Raw genomic sequence first — 21,465 nt, 5'->3', positions numbered from 1 at the left:
CCTTCCCCACTTTCCTACTTACTTCCTCAATAAACCTCACTCTCGATACCACAGTCTTTGAGTTAGCAATGAAAAAAAGAACCTCTTGCTGCTGATGTGGTTCTAGAGGCACTGGGGCACTTGGATACTGGCTCTTTATGTCCTTTCTCCTCTGGGTTGGTCAAGAGTTATGCTGATCTCACTCCCTTTAGCCCTTTCAGAGACACTTACGGCCCTGTGCCCTCATCTTCCATTTTCTGCTCACTTAGACACTTTCCTAATAAACCCCATAATCATGAATATTGCCATTGCAATTGATAAGCAGACCTAGTAATTGAGTAGCAAGAGCCTTAGAAAGGATGGGTACATGTCTGACCACATAGGAATTGGTTTCGTGCCGCTTATATTCTTTATGATGATTAACTGAAGATTTCACTTTTGTGAAATTAGTTAATGGAGGTCAGATTTTTCTGCCTCCAAGTTGGTTTCACTGTTTTTTACAGACTGTTTTCAAATAATATTCAAATAACATCAGTTTTGAGTTTCTTCTTTTAAAGTCACTCTTTTTTGAATCCTAAGTATATATTACAAAATTACTGTGCTTACTTACCCCAGAAAAAAAAATAGAAATGTCATCATTTGTTTCCTAAATCTAATTTCATTCATTTCCAGAACAGATGTGTTAATAACATATATTTCATTTAACTCAATATCTAAGAGTGTCAAATAAAAAAATCCATGTGAATAAGTTTATATTTTTATAATGAATTTGCCAGATGAAATGTACATATATGCAAAGGTAGATGTTCAGAGATCTTATTCATTGTAACTTATTCTAAGTATTTATTGTACAAAGAAGTGAAGATCTCACCTATATTTATATCATCTCTTCCAATAAACATAAGTGAAACCCATAATCTCACATTGCTTTTCGATAAAAATTCCACTAAAAACATTAAATATTGACCACCAGTTTGTATGTGCTTGACTTAATAATAAAGGATTAACCAATTTTACCCTAATATTCTATTATACAAATGTATTTGGATAGCATATATATTCACTTTTCTGGCATATTTCTGATCAAAAGTCAGATTAAAATAATGAACAATTTCCTCTCTTTTCAAGTGTCATTTCAAAGAACACACAGAAGGCACTGCACACAAGAGCACTCATCACTACAAAACTCCCACCTACTGTGATCTTATTTAAAGTGCTGTGTTGTAACCTTCAGCATTTGCTCCTGGAGTCTTCTTTTGGTTTGCATTCTTGCTTGTGTCATATTGCGGCACCTGAATGCCCCACGGACCTCCAGTCTGACTCTCACTACTACTGCTACCACTGGCTGATTCTGATTCTCCTTCACTTTCCACACCTCCTTCCACAGATGCTGAACCTACACTGCCCTCTTCAGTGACATCTTGAGTTTCAAGATCTGTGGATTCCTCCTGTGGGGCCAGTTCACTTTCCTCTCCTTCTCCTGGGTGTTCTCCTTCTCCCTCTGCCTCAGGTTCTTCTTCAGGTGGCTTCTCTTTTCGACCTTTGACTTCTTGGACTTCTTCAACAACAGGTCTTCTCCTTGCAAGCACAATGTTTTTCCTTGCCTTTTCTCCTTCTGATTCTGTGGATTCAGATTCTTCTGATTCAGGAGTAGAGCTCTCCTCTACCTCAGAGGGTGTTTCTGACTCAGATTCTTCTTCTGTTGTCTCAGATTCACTAAACTCTGATTCAGTTTCAGTGTATTCAGTGTAGTCTGAAGATTCCTCTTCTGACTCTACTGTACTTTCTGTAGCTTCGTCTTGATCCAGAGTTAGTCTCAAATAATCTTTATCTTCTTCCTCAAGACGCCTCTGCCACTCTTCAGCCTCAAGGTCAATGATACCTCTTTTATCTGCCAGTCCTCTTACTTTCTTATATATCATTGGGAATATCCTGGCTCTCTTCCATGTTGTGTATGTAGGTTCAGTAACTGGCGGCTTTTCAACAGTTACAACTACTTCTTCTTCCTCACTAGGTTCTATAACTTCAACTTTTGGTTTCTTAATTTTCTTTGGCTTTTCCTGAAAATTATGAAAATGCAATTAAAGTGTCAGCTTTAGAGTGGTTAAGATATGAGCTTTCTCCACAAAACCTAAGCAGAAATGGTGCAAGTGATCATTTGATGTCAGTTTATATGGTTAGTCTCAGATAACTGTCACAAAATTTCCTACCGTTTTCCCTACCTCATGTAGACACAAAGTGATCAACCTATAAGTAAATTATTTTATTTTGGCTTATATTTTATAGTAACCATTGTCATAAAATAGATTCTAACATATATAGTGGCCCTTTAGGGCAGAGGAGACCTTCCCATTAGCTTTCTGAGGCTACCCATCTTTATGGAAGTAGACTGCCCCCATTTCTTGCCATGGAGTGGCTGGTGATTTCAAACTGCTGAATATTTTGGACAGGAGCTTAAAACCGCTATGTCATCAAGGTTCCATCAGAAAATATGTTTTTCTTGTTTATGTGGCTTAATCCACAGGGAGCTGTACTTCTAACCCAGAGGCTGGACCTCTCAGGTGGTTTGAATCCACTGGCCGCTCTGTAGAAGAAAGATGGTCAGTCTCCTCCTTTGGATTTGTAGCCTTGGAAAACTGTCTGGAGTGTCATCTCTATGTCACTTCTGACTCAAAGGCAATGAGTTGTTGAATTGATTTTAGCTCAAAAGATAAAAAAAATTTACAGCTGCCTATTTCCTCTCATATTTATATCCATTGGTTTATATATTTCCATTAACTAAACTAATAATTTTGAATAATGAATGAAATTATGAGCATTTATATTAATAACTTCTGTAATGCTTATTTTCTTATTTTTTAAAAAAGTTAGAGCTACACTGAGATGAATTTATTTATTTACAGATAAATTTTCTGGGGAAATGTGGTAATAAATCATAAGAAATATATTAATTATAAAAGTCATACAAAGATATTACGGCAATATTTTATTTTTCTCTGAGAGTTGAAAGATTGAGAACATACTTTCTCATGACTTTTATATATGCTAGACAGTAGGAACAAGTAGTTATTAGGTTGTATAAATTTTTACATCTTTGATTATAATGTTAGCTTTAGATTGTGTAACTCTTTACATTTACTCTTTTGAGTATAATCTTTTAAAGAGAAACATTTAGAATTTTAGAAATAAATAGTTCACATTACCTTTTTTCCAGGTGTTAAAAAATTATAGAAGAAAGTAAATTTGCTTGAAATTATATTTCCAATAATAAGAGATAGAGGAAAAAAGAAGAAAAGCTAAGGCCATAGTAATCAAATACATTTTTACTCATTCTGACCTCACAGGACAGAGCAGAACTACCCCACCGAGTTTTCAAAATGGTAAATCTTTACAGTAACAGGATCTCTCTCCCATAGAGTTGCTAGTGGGATCAAAGCGACACCTTTTAATTTAGCAGCAAATAGGTTAACCACTTAACCATCAGGGCTCCTTTTGCTAGAGACAAGATAATATATGACCAGAATTGTTAAATTTACAACGAACAAGAAGAAAGTGAACATTGTTTCTGGAAATAGAAGTATTCTCCTATACAGAGCTTCCTAATGAAATGTTGTTGCTGGTAGCTATCTAGTTGAACATGACTCATAGCGACCCTGTGAACAAAAGGCCTGAAACCTTTCTATAACTATCATCATTCACCAAAGTTCATAGGGTTTCCAGAGGCATGTTGTTTAGGAAGTAGATGCCACTCTGTAATGAGATAGGGGGAGATATAATACTCTTGGATTGGCTTGTTATAATTAGGAATTACAGTACTTACCTCCTCCTCTTCATATTCCTCTTCAGCTTCACCAACCACTTCACCATATTCCTCCTGTCCAGCTGGTGGTAACAAACGACGGCGACTTCCATACTGAGGCATTTCATACCTATAACAGAAACTTACAACTTTAAACATTTTTTAATGTCTACATAGAATCAAGCATGAATGATTTCTGACTTATTTTTCCTTTAATATTTAATCAACAGATACTTATATAGCATCTACTATGTGTCAAACTTCTTTTTGATTAGTTATGAAAACTCTAAAGCAATAACTACTACCTGTTGACCAATGCTTTTTGTCATAATGGTACCCTGGAATAACAATAAAAAGAGTTGGGTTATTTCAGAAGTAAATTTTGGGAGATACTATGATGAAGAAAGAGGCTTAATGTTTCTTAATCACATTTTTTTGTTGTCTATTTTTAATATCTATCAATGTTTATATATAGAAATGTCTTTTTAAACACTTGCAAGCAGATTCAAAGGTATGTTTTCTGCTTCTTATTTGCTATTAGCAAAAACATGAAGCTGACCAGTTAGACAAATATTCAATACCTAAGTAAGAAATGGTGAATTCAGGAATTGAGCAAATATGTTTGACCTTTACATCCTGCTTAAATAATCTTGAACACATCTTACCTTTTTCTAGATTGCCATTGAATATTAATATAAAACTCAATAATAAAATATTATAGTAGTTGAATTATAGTTCAAGTGACATTTTTTGAAGTAAAATGGGTGGTATTACACAGAAGCAAATGTTAGTAATAATTATAATTTATTACCTCTTACTATTCACATGCACACAAAAAAAGTACAATTATAGTACAGGGTAAAAAAAATCTGAAGATGTACCCATGTTCATAACTGTAATAATCTTGTCCATATTCCTGGCCAGGATCAATTCCAGACTCCATGGATAACTCCTATTATTCAAAAGAGAAATTGCACTTGAAAAGGAATTCTTACGACATTTCAGCTCAAAGTCTGATCTCCACTCCTAGAATTTGATGACTCACAAAACACTTCTGCCAAAATAAATGAATTATAAATGTTAGTAATATTTATCAAGCTGTAATTATTTGTAATAAGTAATTTTATTAGAACTGAAGGGGAAAATTAAATGCTCTGTTTTTCTTAATAATTTGTTAGGAGTCTATCTAAATTCGACAGTTAATATTTATTCTGGTTTAATTGAAAATAAAATAAACTTTTTGTCATAAGAAAAATTTTAAATAACATCTATCTTCAGAATTATTGTATTTTCCTGTTAACAGTTTTCTAGCTTTTTCCCACTTATAAACAGCTACCTGTATAAAATCATTTGCTACTATTTAAATTTTAATAGGAATTTAATGTAACATAACCTAAGGATGTTAAACATTTTTAGAACACAATGCTAACACTGGATTTAATTTTTTAAAGGAACTTGTGAAAGCTAAGATCTTTTAATGAGCTTAGTTTTGAACTCTAGACTGAACTGGTTTTCTAAAACTCAATTTTATTAAAAAATTCATCTCTAGAGATAGGCACATGCAATTTGCTCTCAATAACGATTAAATAGAATTTCTTTTGTTTTCCCTTGTTAGTTTCATTTGAGTATGTTAAACAGTTTGGATGAGAAAGGTTATACAAATTAATTCTGCAATGTAATTAAGAGGAGGACTGAGGAAGAATTACAAATATTCATAAGAAACTGGTTGCTTTTTATTTTACAATCATATACTATTCACAAGGTTTAATTTTGTTGATCTAGGTAGTATAACAACTCAGGGAAAACAGGCTGTCCTTTGAAGACCCAGATATATCTAAAGTGGCAAAAAAATTCATAGTCTGAATGAAGGAATTGGATAATGACCTTAAGGTTTGCTGGGTTTGGACAACATAAATATTTAAAAATTGAATTAGCTGTGAAAAATTTTAGTGAGGAAAAGAAAATATTTGCTTTCCCTTGAAAACTAAAAAGATTAAAACTCTGGTCTTAGTTTTACGTATCAATAATCTATTTGATTATACTCCTCTATAAACAAGTTTTCTCCTGGTCATCAAAACATCATAAATTAGACTATTTTACATATAAACTTAGAATTAAAATAATGTAACCATCTTTTCTTTGTTTTACATATACTAAACTCCATCAACTTAGATTACTTTCTTGGTTCTCATAAGCATTTAATTTTTCAGCTCTCTTACCCTGTTAATTTATTATTTGGTGTCTTTTTATTTTATAGATGTTTTATGATTCCATTATAGTAGAAGGGAATATTGACGTTAAAACTGGTTCAGTTTATCCATCAAAATGACTAAATAAAAAAAAAATGACTAAATCATCAATACCATGCATTCAAAATGGCTAAATCATCAATACCATGTGTTAGCAGGGAGTGGAGCTACTAGAACTCTCATATACTTCTTATAAATATGTAAGTCCTGTTGAAAAAAGTCTATAATACTAAAGTAAAACTTTATATATACACACTTTCTCGTACATTAATTCAACTCACAGTTATATACCAATAAAAACGTCATCATTGGGCAGAACAGATCATATTATTCAAAGCAGGCAAAAGCGGCAAGAAGTAAAAGAACTAATGAGAAAAGCTACTATGCAAAAAACAACACAGAAGAGTCTCCCAAATACAATGCTGACTTAAAGTAGTTAGTAAAAAGCTGAATATATTATTCCATTTAAATAACCTTTAAATATATGCAAACTCATAAATTTATTACAAGTAAGATGAATGGTTAGAAGAAGGAAAATAAAAATCTAGAGCAATACAAGAAGGAGCTTCTAAAGCGTTCTTAATGTGTGCATACACTGTACAATTCAAGGAACTGCACAGTATGATTTCTGCATTATTATGTTTGTAGTCAAACCAAGCACTTAAAAAACTATATAATTGTTTCATATTGGTAAATTTAGGATTTGAGGCATCTCAAGTCTAATGAGGGAGCTCTGATGGCATAGTGGTAAGGATTTGTGCTGTCAATGCAAGTGCATGTGATTTACTCTACAGGAGAAAGATGAGCAATCTCCCTCCATGCAATTTGCCACCTCTGAAAACCAGCTGCAGGTTTAGCTCTAAGTTGGTTTCAACTGGGTATTGAACAACAACAAAACCTAATAAGGGCGCTCTGGTGGCTTAGTGGTAAGGAGTTGTGCTGCCAACCCAAAGCAATATGGTTCAACTCTACTAGCTACTCCATAGGAGAAGAATGAGGAATCTCTTCTCCTGTGACTTGTAGCCTCTGAAAAAAAAAATCTACTGGAGGGTTAGCTATGAGTTAATTACATATTAATGAACATCACAACAACAAGCCTAATGAGAGAAAAAAGAATAGCGAACAAAAAGAACTTCAGTTTGAAGGCAAATTTTAATTATTTTTAATAATAAAAAGGAAGTAATATATTAAAGCAAATATTTGTTGAAGCATAATGCAATTTAGCAGATTTCAGCCTTTACAAGTTATAATTGAACTGTTTTTTTTTACCTGGATTATAAATTTTTGCTTTTCTTTTTCTAAATATACAATTTATTTTTTGCTGAATATAATATATATCTGGCACTAGATGGCTTAAAAATTATAATAGAAGACAGACTCAAGTAGAAAGTGAGCCTGAAAACCTCTCTCTGATCTCTTATCAGTGAGCAGAGGGCATGAAATTCTACCCTTTCATGCCTCCAGGCTGGTACTTGTTTCCTGTATCTCTAAGCAGCAGCTTGGAGAGGGCATTAAGTCTTTCCTGTAACCATTGACCAGCAGTGATCCTCCAGGAAACCTCATCCTAAGTGACCTCCACTCTAGGTCCTCGCAACCCTCAACTTCAGTAGTGAGGAGAATGCCTGGAGGCCAAACTGCCAATGATCCAGCCCAGCAGAGGCTCAAGATCTTTATTCATTGATGTGCCACAGAAGAAGCAGACAACTTCAAACTATACCAAAAAAAAAAAGCAAGACATCACCCCAAATTAGTGATGTAGGTATTGAGTCAATGGACCTCCTGGAGGAGGAAAGATTGAAAGAACTACCTGTCATAGAATTTTAAAAAAACCAAAAAACAAAGATCAAGTGTTTTCACCAGATGAAAGAAAGAAATGGAAGATACAAATAAATCTCTGTGTGGTTGTTGTTATGTGCTGAGTCAACTACAACTCATAGCAACCCTATGCACAGTAGCTCTAAACCCTGTTCTATCCTGAGCCAATTTCACTGTCTTTGATATTTATATCCTCATTACTCGAGTTACTGTGTCAATCCATCTCATCTAGGGCTTTCATCTCCTCCACTGTTCCTTGACCCATCCAAGCATGATATGCATCTTTAAAGACTGTTCTATCCTGGCCACATGCCCAAAGTATGTGACAGAGTCTCAGAATTCTTGACTCCAATGATTAGCTTGGTTTCATCCTCTTGAGGACAGACCTGTTAGTTCTCTTGGCAGTCCACAGTATGCTCAATACACTTCTCCAGCACCACAACTCAAAAGCATCAACTCTTCTGTCACTGTTGGCCATTGTCCAGCTCTCTGATACATAGCAAGTAATTGTGGAAACCATGGCCTGTATCAGGTGCATCTTGGTTTCTAGACTGACATCTTTGTTCTTAGGCACTTTGGAGAGGTCCCTGATAGCAGATTTCCCAAATGCAATTCATCTTTTAATTTCATGACTGCAGGTTCTAAAGGGTCTGTGGAACTGAGCAAGCTGAAATTTTAACAATCTCAATCACTTCTCTATCATGATGCTGCCAATTGGCCCAGTGGTGACTCTTTGTCTTCTTGATGTTGAGCTTCAATCCACACTACAAACTGCAATCCCTGAACCTCTATGACAGAGGCTTCAGGCTCTTCTCAGTTTCAGCAAATGAAATTATGTCATGTGCATAATGCAGGTTATTAATGCGTCTTCCTCCAATTCTGATGCCACATTCTTCCTCATAAAGTCCAGCCACTTGAATGATCTGTTCTGCACTAGATTGGAAGGGAATAGAGACAGGACACATTCCTGATATACTCCTTTTCTGATTTTGAACCATGCAATGTTTCCTTACTCTGTTTTGACTATTGCCTCTAGGTCCAAGGATAGGTTTTGCATGAGCACAATCAGGTATTCTATAATTCCCATTCTTCTGAGGTTAGCCACAATTTATTGTGATGCACACAGTCAAATGCATTTGCATAGTCAATGAAACACAGATATTCCTCTAGACTCTCTGCTTTTGGCCAAGATCCTTCTGACATTGACAGTTTCTCTAGTGCTACAGCCTCTTCTAAACCCCATTTGTATTTCTGGTAGTTTTCTGTCGATGTACTGTTCCAGTCACTTTTGGCTAATCTTCATGTGATTTTAGCGATGTTGTTGTTGTTATGTGCCATTGAGTTGCCTGCGACTCATAGTGACCCTATGTACAATAGCCCTAAACTTTTCCCTAAACTGCACCAATCTCACTGTCTCTGACACACCTATCCACATTACCCCAGTCACTGAATCAATCCATCTCTTCATGGGTCTTCCTCTCTTGCACTGTCCCTCTACTCTTCCAAGCATGACGTCCCTCTCCAAGGACTGGTCCCTCCTTGCAACATGTCCAAAGTGTGTCAGACAAAGCTTCAGAATCCTTGCTTTTTTTTTTATTTTTATTTTTTTTTAGAATCCTTGCTTTTTAGGAGCAGCCTGGTGGACCACCTTTTTTTTTTTTCTTTAAAGAATGGGAATAAATATGGATCTCTTCCAGTCAACTGGCCAGGTAGCTGTCTTCTAAGTTTCTTGGCACAGCCTGGTGAACACTTCTGTGGCTTCATCTATTTGTTGGACTATTTCAATTGGTATTCCATCAATTTATGGCACCTTATTTTTTTCACAATTCCTTCAAGAGCAGCTTGAATTTCCTCCTTCGTCACCATTACCTCTGGAATATAGGTTGTTTCACGAAATACTTCCATGTCAGCCAGTTCTTTTTGGTACAGTGACTCTTGTCTACACTTTTGTTTTCTTTTGATGCTTCCTTCAACCCACAACAATGGCAACAAAGCCCTAGCTGAACTTAAACCAGCAATATAAGGCAAAGTAGATAAAACAAATGAAGCACTAGAAAGCATAGAAAAATAAGAAACCATAATCCAGAATAATAAGACTAATATTTCAGAAGCTGTCAGCATGTTGGAAGAACGGATGAATAGAATTGATAATATGGTACTCAAATTAGTGAAACAGAGCACTCAGCACTGATCTGTTAGAGCAAGAAGCCCCACCCCTACTGACTTCCACTCTCGGGCCTTGCAGTCCTCAACTTCATCATTGAGAAAAGCCCTTCCCAAAAAGAAGGAAATGAAGAAAGCCAAAGAGTAATGTGGATGTAAGGTCACCAAGGTAGGACAGAATCCAGTTCAGGCCAAGGAAGACAGTTTATTGAGGAGAAACTGCTGGCCTGATTGTAAAGCAGAAAACCAGTCCGCACTAACAGTTAGAGAGGGGTTTTTAATTGACTTACAAGAAACTTGGGAGGGGGGATGCTCACAGATTTTTTTTACAAGATATGGAAGTGGGCTGGGGTGTCAGAAAACTATTTCCGGGAAACAGAGGTAGAGCAGTTTCACATCTTTGACAGAAAGAAACAGCCACAGCTGCTACTTCCTGTGATTGGATTATTTCAGTAGCCATTTTAGGAGAAAAAGGAAAGGACTCTGCAGCCCTAATAGTGGAAAACATTAAAAAATAGTAATAATACACACATAAGTGGGATTCCAGAATAGGGAGAAGAAGAAGAAAAAAAAAAGTTACTGAAAAAAATCATGGACTTACTAAGAGGAAGTTTTCTAGATATGAAAAATGAGATAATATATATCCAAGAAGCTAAACAAATCCCAAATAGACCTTAAAAGAAAAACATCAAGACATATCAGCCAAATTATCCAGAATCAAAGGAGAGAATTTTTAAAGCAGCTATAGAAAAATGAGGAGTAATTTATAAAAAAAAAGAGGAAATAAGATAAAGCTCTGACTTCTCAGCAGAGACAATGTAAGCAAGAGGACAGTGGAATGATATTTACCAAACACTCAAAGAACACTGATGCAAACCAAGAATACTGTAACCCAGTAAATATGACAGAGAGATTAAGATATTCCCAGAAAAGCAGAATCTAAGGGAGTCAATGAAAATAAGACCAATGTTGCAAGAATTACTAAAGGGAGTCTTTGCCAGAGACACACTATAGAAAAGTGGATGGATCAAAGTAATTAGCAACAGCACACACACATTTCCAACAAAAGAAGCAATCAAATCTATTCTCGCAATAATTACACTAAATATGAATAGTTTAAATGCAGAAATGAAGAGAAAAAAATAATAGTAGATTGTGTAAAATAAACCACAAACACCAAAGTCTATCAACATGTTGTCTACAAGAGACATCCTTAAGAAATAAAGATAAAGAAAGACAAAACGGGTGGGAAAAAAATATACTAAGCAAATGGCAATCAAAAAAGAGCAGTAGGAGAAAAATTTTTCTTTTATTTGTTTTAAAATTTTTTTACTTTTCTTTTTTTATTGGTTTGCTTACTCAATTCTTATACATTATTTCACACTGTTCCTCATGACATTGTGTTTCATACAATCATTCTCATTCTCATGCATTATATTTTATAGTATTAATCACCATTGGACCTTGCCCATTATTACCCTGCCTCTTCCCCTGGATCCTCTCATTTCTTTCCCTGCCTCCTTCCACCCACCAAACTGTGCAGCCCTATGGTTTCACTTCTACCCATCCTCACCTGTAGCAGCAATATTAATCTCTGAGAGAATATACTTCAGTATAAAAACCATCATAAATGATAATGAAAGATACTAATGCTTAAAAGGTCATTAAAACAAGTAAACACTTCCATAAGTAAATATCTATGTACCAAGTGATAGAGCCACAAAACACACAAAGCAAATCCTAAGGGAACTGAAAAAGAAACAGACAACATTACAATAGTAGTTGTTCTTTGTTGTTAGTGTCATTGAGTCCAGTATGACTCATAGTGACCCTATGAACAACAGATCTGACTCTTGTCCTATCTTGTACCAACCTCACATTCTCTGACACACTCTAACTCACTGCTACAATCAATGTGTCAATCCACCTGGTTGAGGGCATTTCTGTATCTTTTGATTGATAGGTATAATATTTATATCAGTGAGAAGAGCAAGAGTAAAAGTCGATTCCTTACTACAGTAATGAATTTGAGATAGCACTTTATATAGTCAGGAATACAGATAACTATGTCATTGGGAAGTACACTAAATTTCACTTCAAATATTTTATGGACTATGATACTAAGGAGTGTGTACACGTTGATTACATCCATCCATCCATCCATTCAGTAATGATATTTAATACCAATCCTATTCCATTCCATGGCTATGAGAGGCTATTCTCTATTCTTTACAGGAATTTTTGCTACAAACTTTATAAACAAATTATACATGACCTCTGTATTCTCACTACTCTTTGCAACTGAGAAGTAAACTCTAAGCAAAAATATTTTTAGCATAATAAGAATTCTGTTCTTTAAAAAAGGAACATAAATTTTGTTAATTGAGCTCATGGATACTAAGTTTTCAAAGGGAAACAATATTTGAAGATCAAAAGTAGTTTATTTTTGATTTTAGATTTTAGTCAATGTAAACAGTACCACCCACTGTTTTTGAGTCTCTGCCAGAACTGTGCTGCCTAAGATTTTCAATGAATAATTGTTTTTAAAGTAGATGGCCAGACCTTTGTCTCAGATACCAAGGAACACTAAATATATTTTTATCCTTGTAGAAGGAAGTGTCATGATTTCATCTTGGAATAAGCATGTGTCCAAAGTTAGTATTTCAAATTACATGAAATGAGTAGTCTTTTGAACATAGGCTAATCTCTAATTTTTGTAACTTCAGATCAAATGTTAGCATTCTTTCTTGGATTAATCTAGTTTCATTCAGTAAGTGACTGATGCACTTCATAAGTAACTTCACTTACGATGCTATCACTGAAGATGCTATTCTGCAATTCCAATCATTAGCAAGCAGTAGGAAAGAGTTTCATTTCTTTATTCACTGTGAAGTTTAGCTCTTGGGAAATTATACTACGTTGGCACTCACCCAGTTAGTTTACATGCAGACTAACCCTAGAGTCATCCCATATTGTGAAGACAGAAAAAGAAGGAAAAGTGATACCTCAGGCTTAAGGAGAGAAGGCCTCAGTAGTTGCTGTTGCTGTCAAAGGAAATAAAAATAGAACAACATTGAGAAAATAGTTCAGGTGGAAAATATAGGTTAGATTTGGAAGGGGGGGGGAGAGGCAGCAGTTTAAAGCACATTATCTTAGGGATATGATTCATTAAGTATATGACAGCTCCCAAATGCATTATATAAAAATCTGGCTATGTTACTCAAACATAGAATAACAAAGATTGCATTTGTTTTCGTTTCATGATTTGTAATATGATTTGTTACTTTAGTAAACAGGAATCTACAAATTCTTTTAAGATTGAAGAGTTACATGAATCATGAATGTACATGAGTTGTACACTTTAAATGCCATTTGTTTTGTTTTAATCAAGTTCAATCTTGTTATGCAATAACCTTTCCCCCCCCTCCTCTCCAGTCACATTAAACATAGACTTATTTGGAGGAAGTGGTAAGCCCCAACCTATAAAATGATACAAATGTATTCCTTTAAATCATATTTAAGATATACTACCTATCTTTTTTCCTTTTCTTTTTCTTACCTAAACATGTAGCATGCATTCAAACATTAATCAGATTTTCTGAATTTGGGTTTTTGGAATTGCGATATTGCTCTCAAGAACTGTATCCTTCCTAGGGAGTTCTGGTAGCACCGTCTGCAGCAAGTTGCACTGACAAAGGTAAAGACTGCATATCTAACAATATGAATCCAGGAGTGTACGGTGTGAGAGAGTCTCCACCAGTTAGCATTTACAGCCTCGAAAACATAAGGCAAGGCCACTATGAGTCAAAAGTGACCCTATCGCAGTGAGGTTTTTGTTTTGTTTTGTTTTTCTTGTTTGTTTAAAACTTGCAATTGCTTCCTTCCCTTCTTTTCATAGTCCACAAAAAGTTGCTCAGTTAACGTCAACCAACGTGACATGCTCTCTGGAAGTTCAAATCCACTGCAGGTTTAGCAGGATAGAGATGACCAGTTTACCATGTGTGATTTATAGTCCTTGAAAACTTGCTAGAGGGTGGGCAATGAGTCCATTATGACATCATAGTAATGACTTGATTTTTAAGGAAATGAAATCTTTATTGGTCTGTTTAAAGGATAACTTTGAAACAAGATTTTAGCTGTATGGGAACAATGCACACAGTTTACATTTTTGAGTGTTAATTCTTCAATGGAAAATAGTTAATTCCAAGGTAAGAATTTGGAAGGGAGAAAGGCTCTGGGGCATCATTTCACCAATAAAATTACCATTGTGAAATAGCCAGTAGAAGCACAATTTTACTGACATAATGTTGTCCTTCTTATGGTTATTATAGTTTTAATAATCAGATAATCTAGTCAAGTGAGTAATTTCAAGACACTGTAATCCTATCAATTATCTATCGTAATCGTCTATAGCCAGTCACTCTATAGGACAAGAATAGAACTCTCCCTTTAGGAGTTTAAGACTATAAATCTTTATGGGAATGGATTACTACCAACCTTTTCTCCCACAGAGTGGCTGGTGGAGATGAACCATTGACTAACTTTTTTGATTTGCAACCAAGTATGTAACCATTGTACCACTAAGATTGCTGTCACTCTATTAAGTAACTAACGGGGAAAATAATCTAGAAAAGGTCATCAGTTGGTCTTACTAAACTTAAAACGAAATGTAAAGAGTTACCCATATAAAATTAGATAACAACATACTTCAGAAGATTTTTTTTAAGGTAAAGGAAAATGTCTTGTTTTGGGAAGAATGTAAAATAGTCATGTTTATAATAAAATTATTTTCCTAGTAAATGAAATAGAGAGTGACACCTTAAAACCCTTACCTCAGAGGCATAACATCTCCTGCAAGGTAGAAATAGAGAGTTGATATTAAAGATTTTAGTATTTCAGACTTAAGAAAAATATAAAGATTTTAAAAAATCTGAAGGAAGACGGAAAAGTTAGATTTTACTCAAAATTGTTTCAGTGAGGAACATGGTATGGTATTATCAAAAGGAAATATCTTATCATCAGGATGACCAAGATTTATCCCCTTATTAATAAAATAGTATTGTCACCTGAGACTCTCATTCCTTATGAACATATGAGCATACATAATATTTTATTATATCAGTAGTGTATAAAAAGACATTAACTCTGTGATGATCAATTGGATTAGCACAAGACCGATTTTATACAATCACTGCCTTAATTCTTGAAGTAGACATAATTTTCATTTATACAAAAAAATATGTTTTACAGAAAAAATTAACAGGTACAGAGTGAAAGTAATGATCTCCATGATCAGAATATGCTATTCTAAATATGCATATGATTTCTTGTGTGCTTGTATCAATTTGATTCTAAAAATATAAACTATCCATTACAAGTCAGATAGAATATTAGATATGAAATGAAAACATTTCTGGGAATAATAATAGCTAAATATTCAAGTATTGCGTAAAGATAGGCCATAGGTTTATTCAATATTTGACTCTACTTGAGAGGGTAAAATAAATATGGAACATTTTCAGTACTGAATACAATCAATTAAAATGTCTCCCATTTTTATTCCTTAATTGACTTGATTCCTGGTGTGTGTGTGTGTGTGTGTGTGTGTGTGTGTGTGTATAAACTTTGATAAATGTTGATAGTTATAGAAAGGTTTAGGCCTTTTGTTCATAGGGTCACCATGAGTTGTGCTTGACTCAAAGGCAATCATCAACTATATATATATATTTAGATATTTAGAGATATTTAGATATACTTTATATTGATTATTTAGCATATTTATTTGTTTATCAACCATTTCAATCAACATGCCTTAATCACTTAAGATACTTCTGATACAAAGGTGTTAAGTACCTGACTAAGGTCTTTAGTTTTGCAGTTCTTTGCTTGTTTTTACTTTACTACAGAGATTCTTTCATTGGACTTTTGAAAGACATGCACAGTTCTGTATATACATGTATATAGGTATACATCAATAAATACACTACTAACAAAATTCTGTAACATTCTATGAGCAATTTATTTTGGAAATTAATGACTCTGGAGTGAATCTGCAGAGTATTTACATTGGTTCTGCAATTTATTTTTATGAGCTCTTCCTAGAACATTTAGTAATTCAGACATTTTAAACTTATACAAAATCTATAAAATTTTAAAATTAGGTAACACTCATATTTAGATTTCAGTAATAGCATCTAAATCATACACATCATATAAAATATTCAGCCAAAGCTAATCCTTATTTGAAAGTGTAAATTATCTCCATTCATTAGAAATATTTTGTATAAATATATATAATTCAAAATGTTAACTGTGTACTTTAGTCTTTTAACTTGATTCCATGTATTGCTTGCCTTTGCTCAAAGGAAGGAAAATGATTTTTGGCTGAATACACAAAGAATATTATAAGTTTTAAATGGAAGATGCTTTAATTGACCTATAAAGCCACAGAATTCTGAGTCCAATGTGCCAATAAAAAACATACTGGCTTAAGTAGAACTCAAATAGTTCATTTGAAAAGGCCTTACTAATAAAAATATTTAGCTATTCAAACAAAAGTATTCATAGAAAAGGGCAGTGTAACAGTTCAATAAGACTATTGGTACCTACACAAAATTTTTGTCTGAACTCCCTATAAAAGCTTTTTGGCCTCTATTACATATTTAATTATTGAGAAATTATCAGATTTTCATTGGCAGGAAGTTGGTAGGTATTAGCTTTAAAAAACACACACACGCATGTTAATAGCTTACACAAGTTAGAATAATACCTTGTTAGAGTCCACCAAATGGCACAAGTTCTCATGCATATGACCAGCTGCCAACAAAAACTCCAACTGAAGTTTTTCAGTGAAAGAGAGAAAAAAATCATTTTCAAGAACCCCACGAAGAAAATTACTTTTGATTTGGATGGGGGAAAAATACCTGAAGCAAATGAGCTAATGCAAAATAATTAAAAATTGTCTTTTATTTGAACTCATTAACGAAGAGATTTCAGACCAAATCCCTGAAAATATATCATTCCACATGAGAATTGAAAAGAACTTTGCAATGATGCCTCATAGTGCATTGAATCTATATGAATATCCTGGCAAAAGTAACTAGCAAGCATGAATTTTGCCATTATTATGGAATTTCACTTTTCTCTGTGAAGACTTTTATTTCCTCAAATTTTAAACATCCAGATTGAAATAAATAATTATTTTCTTTTATGTTCACGTTAGGGAATTCCCATCAATAAGATTTTTTATGTGAGTTCCTTGGGTAAAATAGTATAATTATTTTATATTACCATATAAAATCACAATATGTAGAGGTTAGCAAAAGTGGACATTTCAGTAATATGATTCTCTTCAGTTTATCTGACAGTTGATGTCTTTTGGATTATAACAAGTTGCCTTCTAAGAAAAGAGATCTATTATAAATTTTCCCCCAGAGTTTTACTTTCTATCTTCTTTGCATAAAACAAGGAGTAAATACCTAGAGAAATCTGGTGGCAGTTCACCAAATATATTCCCTCTTATTTTTCCTTCTGAAGTTTTAATTTATTTGAATATTAAAAATTATAGTTGAATAATTTACTCATAGTCACAACAAAAGAGTACAGAGAAAGTCAATAATGTACTTTTCTAAAAATTTAATGGATAAGCACATTTCATGTTATTGATAAGCATATAAGAAAAAGTTTATAGTTTGATCAATGAAATTGACAGTGGCTGAATTCACAGTAAATAAATTCTTGTGGCTATGTATTTAACCTTTTTATTAAACTAATTACTTTTTTCATTAAATTAGGGTAAGCAAATATTTTCTTTAAAGGACAACTTTATGACAAAAATAATAATTAAAGGTGATTATAATAATAAAGTGAACAACAAAAATAGTAATAGAACCATCTGTGAGAACAACAAAATGTCTTACAAAGGTCGACAACTCGAGATTTATTTTCATTATAAAAGAAGGAAAGGAAATTACAAGGAGAAACAGAATTAAGACATCCATTTGAAAAAGTAAGAGATTTATCAAATCTGTAAGTACACTGGTAAGATAAAAGCAAACTAGTGTAAAAGGTGTTTTTAGAAAATAACCAGATGACTACATATTATAGCACCTGAGATTTATTTTTACTGTATGTCTGCCATCTCTTTTATTTCTAGTACATAACACTTTACTTTGCTAGCATTTCTTCTTACAAAATACATAGGCATCAAAGAATAACAGAATCTATGAAATTATCTTTAGTTTACTTACTTATAACAGTCTGCATTTATTCCTGAAACCCTCATAAAAAACTATGTCCCAAAATGTAAAATTTACTATATCCATTTAGTAAACGTGCCATTTATATAAATTAAATATCTTTCATCCCCACATATTCCCAGTAAAAATATATTAGAATTACTTACTTTTAAAATAACTGTAGGATAAATAATGCTACTTTGTAGTTAAGAAAATTATGGTAACTCTAGAATATGAGTTAGTGATACAGTTAATAATCTTGGAAATTAAAAGTACAAAAAAAAATCATTGCTTTGAATTGGGAAAAAGTAAAGAAATCTTCTTGTATGTTCAAGTTTGCCTCAACTAATGATTATGGCCAAAAAAAAAGTGTTGCCTGATTAAATAGGAAGATTAACATTACAATGAAGTGGACTGATAGTGTGATTCATTTTCAGATCCTTCTACAGTATTGTTCAAATTCCCTTGGTTTTGTTCAACTGCAGCTTCCATATTTGTTAGCTCTGAAGGGCAAATGAGGTGAAGTTTTGAGACATCTGTGGGTGGGTAATTTTTTTTTAGTTTACTGTACATATCAGCCACCGACTTTTCAATTTCTGCTAGGTTCTTAACATGTTTGAGAATGCCTTTTGTTTCTCTTTCTGAGTCTACATTACACACGGTGGATGTTGATAACGGTAACATGGAAGCTTGAACTTGCTCAGAAGATGCCAGATTGGCAGTGTGTTTGACAGCTGGTAGACAAGCACACTCTGCTGATGGAACTGAAGCTGAAGAAGGCTGTGGAGAAGGAAGAGAAGGATGTGGTGGAGGAAGAGGAGGCGGTGGTGGAGGGAGAGGAAGAGTAGGTGGAGGTAGAGAAGGAAGTGAAGGGAGAAGAGGAGGTGGAGGAAGAGGATGGAAAAGAGGAGGGGGTGAAGGAACAGCAGAATGTGGCCGAGGTGGAGAAGGAGGAGGGGAAAGATGAGGTGCAGAGGAGGCATAAGAAAGAGAGAAGGATGGATTAAGAACAAGAGGGGGCGGGGGAGGGGGAGGGATGTTTGGTGGATGAGCAAATTTTTCAAAAATATTCTTTTTTATTTCAATGGTGGATATTTCTCTTCTAAACCTCGGAGAATTTAAAATACAAGGCATGGAAGGAGAAAGTTCCAGGGAGAAGTCAGTCTGGGGAAGGCTCTGGGGAATATTAGCCTCTGATTTGAGGTCCGTAGTTCTTGAAACAGTTGGCAAAGTGGAAAATGAGGAGTGAGACCAAGGAGAGGAAAATGAAGTGTCTGAAGGCCGACGTTTCAATTGTACTGTTCCTTGTGATTCCATTTGCCTTATTTCTCCTTCCTCTGTTAAACATATATCTCCAGCTGTAAGCAAGGGATTGCTGTCTCTTCTTTTCGGATTGTTTCCTGAACTTTCATTATCAGCTTTCTGCCTGTTGCTTTGCCAGTGCTCCATAGTTAGGATTTCGGGCCTATTTGATGCTCTCCAAATTGATCTCCTGGGTAAGGAGAGTGACTGGTTCCACATCCTCCGAATCTTTCCTCTTGGGTCCCTTAAAGACTCAGTCCGAGCTTGCCTTTTGAGTAAAAATGGGTCTACAAGATCTGCTCTTATTGAAACGTCTGGCTTTGTTGATCTTTGACCTACATTTTCCACATAAAGGGGACTATGAGTACTCAGAGAAGCCTCTTCAGTTAGAAGGGTGAGCTTTCTCGCAGATGTGGGCTGGCTGTTTTCAAATGATCCATCTGCATGAGCTGGCTTCTGAGCTTCAACAGAACAGGAGGAAAAGGATGTTGCGACTTGCTGATGCTTCCTGTCTTCAGAGACTGAATTATTTCCCCTGCTTTGTTGAAAATGGTAGAGAAGGAAAAGACTTGAAAGAAAAGAAGATAGTGAAATGTAAGGAAACAGGTTGTGACACAGGTTTCACGAGAAAAGAAGTCTGTATGGTTCTCATTACTACATCAAAATATAAAACTACAAATAACACTAATCTACTGACTGAAGCAAGGCATTCCTTTCATATCCCTGTTCTCAAAAACGTAGTGCAAGAAAGGCTTGAGAGCTGTGAAATCATGAAATATTTCCATTTTTAAGAGACACAACAATCTATAGACTGATCCCCCATCCCAACGACCTAGTTTGACACAGCAAAGACTTGTGTCCACACGTAAGATTTTTCTCATGCATAAAGCACAATTCTGCAAATTGCAGGCCAGAATCTTGGTTACCTATTTGATGTCCTTTACTAGTAGATGTTGTGAGCCAACTATTAATAGGCACTGGGTATATTCTTAGATTCATAGCTGTATCTGATTCAGTACTTGTCCATTATCTTTCATCTCAGTAATTCGAAAGAAAGCTAAAAGTAGTCTCCTCCCTGGGACCGAGATTGCAAGACAATCCAAAACTTTCTGTTCTCCAGAGTTAAGAGAATGAAAGTCTCCAAAAACAGATGGAAAGACAGATTTCTTTCATGTAATTCAAATAACAATTGGAAAACAGATGCTGACAGAGATAATTATCTATTATTTAAATGTTATGCTTCATAAGTTTTTAAAAAAATAATACCAAGAAGAGAGACTATTGGCAATTCATTACAATATTATTTGGTTCATATATTCAGGACTCTAATATAAAGATTAATGTTAAGATAGCACAGTTTTGATATCATGGAAAGATTTGCTTATGCGTGGACACAAAGCCATATGTGACCATGAGTCATAAAAAAACAGTAAGTGAAAAAGTACAAAAGAAGAACCACTCATGGCCTTCCTTGAGATAGACTGCTATGTGTGTGGCTTTAAATAGGCTCTCTTTTAATTCTGCTCTCAAGGTCAAAGAAATGAGAGATTTATTTCCATTACTGCTTAATATTTAGCAGCACAGCAGAAAGGAAACAAAAGTGAAATATTTTAAATAGTAAGCAAATGGCCACGTTAAGAAATTGAGGTGGTAAGTGAACTGATAGAATTATATGTAAACTCAAACTTGTTATTTCACCTTTAGATGAAATAAAGATTGCAAAAGAATCCTCAGATGGGCTTGGCTTATGAGGCTCACCTGAACAACTCAGAAAATGCAGACAATTTGAATTAAACAGCCACCTTTGCCTTATCTTGCCTGACCTTTTAAAAAGGCTTTTTGGTTTTTTTTTCTTTTTCAAATGCCAGTAGCTATGGGGTTTGACTTACATGGCACTTTTTTTTATATAATTCTGTTCTTG

The 21,465-nt window shown here is 34.4% G+C and overlaps 1 protein-coding gene across 1 annotated transcript in view; it reads right to left on the bottom strand.

The window, feature by feature from the left end:
- Window positions 1–1,187: 1,187 nt before the first annotated feature.
- PCDH15 (protocadherin-related 15) overlaps window positions 1,188–21,465 on the bottom strand; it is a 454,971-nt gene continuing 434,693 nt past the window's right edge. The window contains exons 31-32 of the mRNA XM_006880391.1: window positions 3,800–3,908; window positions 1,188–2,039 (exon numbers count right to left, since the gene is read on the bottom strand). Coding sequence (XP_006880453.1) covers window positions 1,188–2,039; window positions 3,800–3,908 — 961 coding nt within the window. The remainder of the gene's footprint in view (window positions 2,040–3,799; window positions 3,909–21,465) is intronic.

This window comes from Elephantulus edwardii, unplaced genomic scaffold (genome assembly GCF_000299155.1).
Source record: "Elephantulus edwardii isolate Elephantulus edwardi_28Jun2011 unplaced genomic scaffold, EleEdw1.0 scaffold00007, whole genome shotgun sequence".
NCBI classification, from domain to species: Eukaryota; Metazoa; Chordata; class Mammalia; order Macroscelidea; family Macroscelididae; genus Elephantulus; species Elephantulus edwardii.
The sequence above is the reverse complement of the archived record's forward strand: the minus strand, read 5'-3'. Positions and strand labels throughout refer to the sequence as shown.